At 40.0% G+C, this 868-nt stretch overlaps 1 protein-coding gene across 1 annotated transcript; it reads left to right on the top strand.

Moving 5' to 3' along the window:
• Positions 1-5: 5 nt before the first annotated feature.
• Positions 6-265, top strand: LOC106512494 (breast carcinoma-amplified sequence 3; the record flags this gene model as incomplete). The annotated part of the gene is given in 2 exon segments (XM_014001100.1): positions 6-113; positions 189-265. Coding segments are annotated over 2 exon segments (185 nt in total), but the record flags the coding sequence as incomplete, so codon positions are not given.
• Between the last annotated feature and the right edge of the window lie 603 nt (positions 266-868).

Genomic DNA, 868 nt, shown 5'->3' with positions numbered 1-868 from the left:
TTTAGGACGAGTCCTCCTTATTGCTGTGCTGACCTGTATTCGTTACGGACAGGAGAGATGGTTAAATCCATTCAGTTCAAGACCCCAGTCAATGATCTCCACTGCAACAAACAGTGGGTCCCAGTATTTTAGATGTTCTCCTTGTACCACTGCATCATAATAAAATCTTGCTTTTTTTCATTCAACAGTATTCTGGTGGTGAGCCTGCAAGAGAAAATCGCTGCATTTGACAGCTGCACTTTCACCAAGAAGTTCTTTGTTACAAGTATGTTTTTCTCTTTCTTTCGTTTTGTAGCTAAACTGTGTGCGTGGCTGTCAGGCAAGTTTTATCTCAGGAAGATTCATTTGATTTTGAGCAGAAACTCTCTTTTTCATTCTAAACTTTTAGTGAACAAGTTAGTGTTGATCAAAGGAAAACTGTAAAATATGAAGGAATTTTGTTTTTTTTATTATTAAATCAAACAAAAAGGTAGTTTCAATCATAAAAAAATCACACAGAACAGCTGATTAAAGTTTATAGGATTTTAGAGCACAAGTGAGTGCAAGCCAGCCAGTTAGGCGGTCCTCGGATGTTTACTCTCTTTCCTGACAACAGAAGAGGGGACAGGAGGTCGGAGGAGGCTAACTTCCATTGCAGGGCTCTGTTTTCACTATGATTGATAAGTGCCTTCCAACCTAATAGCAGGTAGAGGAGAGACAGTCTGGACTCAATTTATGGGATAACCACTAATAATAAGGTCCATTTAATGTACTGACAACGTTCGAAGCAGGTGCAGCAGGAAATCACTTCAGTCCATACTAACCACATCTTACAGTAGTTCCTCTTTAGGCCCCGCCCCGGATGTTTGTGCTCTCTGAATTCAAAACT

This window comes from Austrofundulus limnaeus, unplaced genomic scaffold (assembly GCF_001266775.1).
Source record: "Austrofundulus limnaeus strain Quisiro unplaced genomic scaffold, Austrofundulus_limnaeus-1.0 Scaffold7481, whole genome shotgun sequence".
NCBI classification, from domain to species: Eukaryota; Metazoa; Chordata; class Actinopteri; order Cyprinodontiformes; family Rivulidae; genus Austrofundulus; species Austrofundulus limnaeus.
The sequence above is the reverse complement of the archived record's forward strand: the minus strand, read 5'-3'. Positions and strand labels throughout refer to the sequence as shown.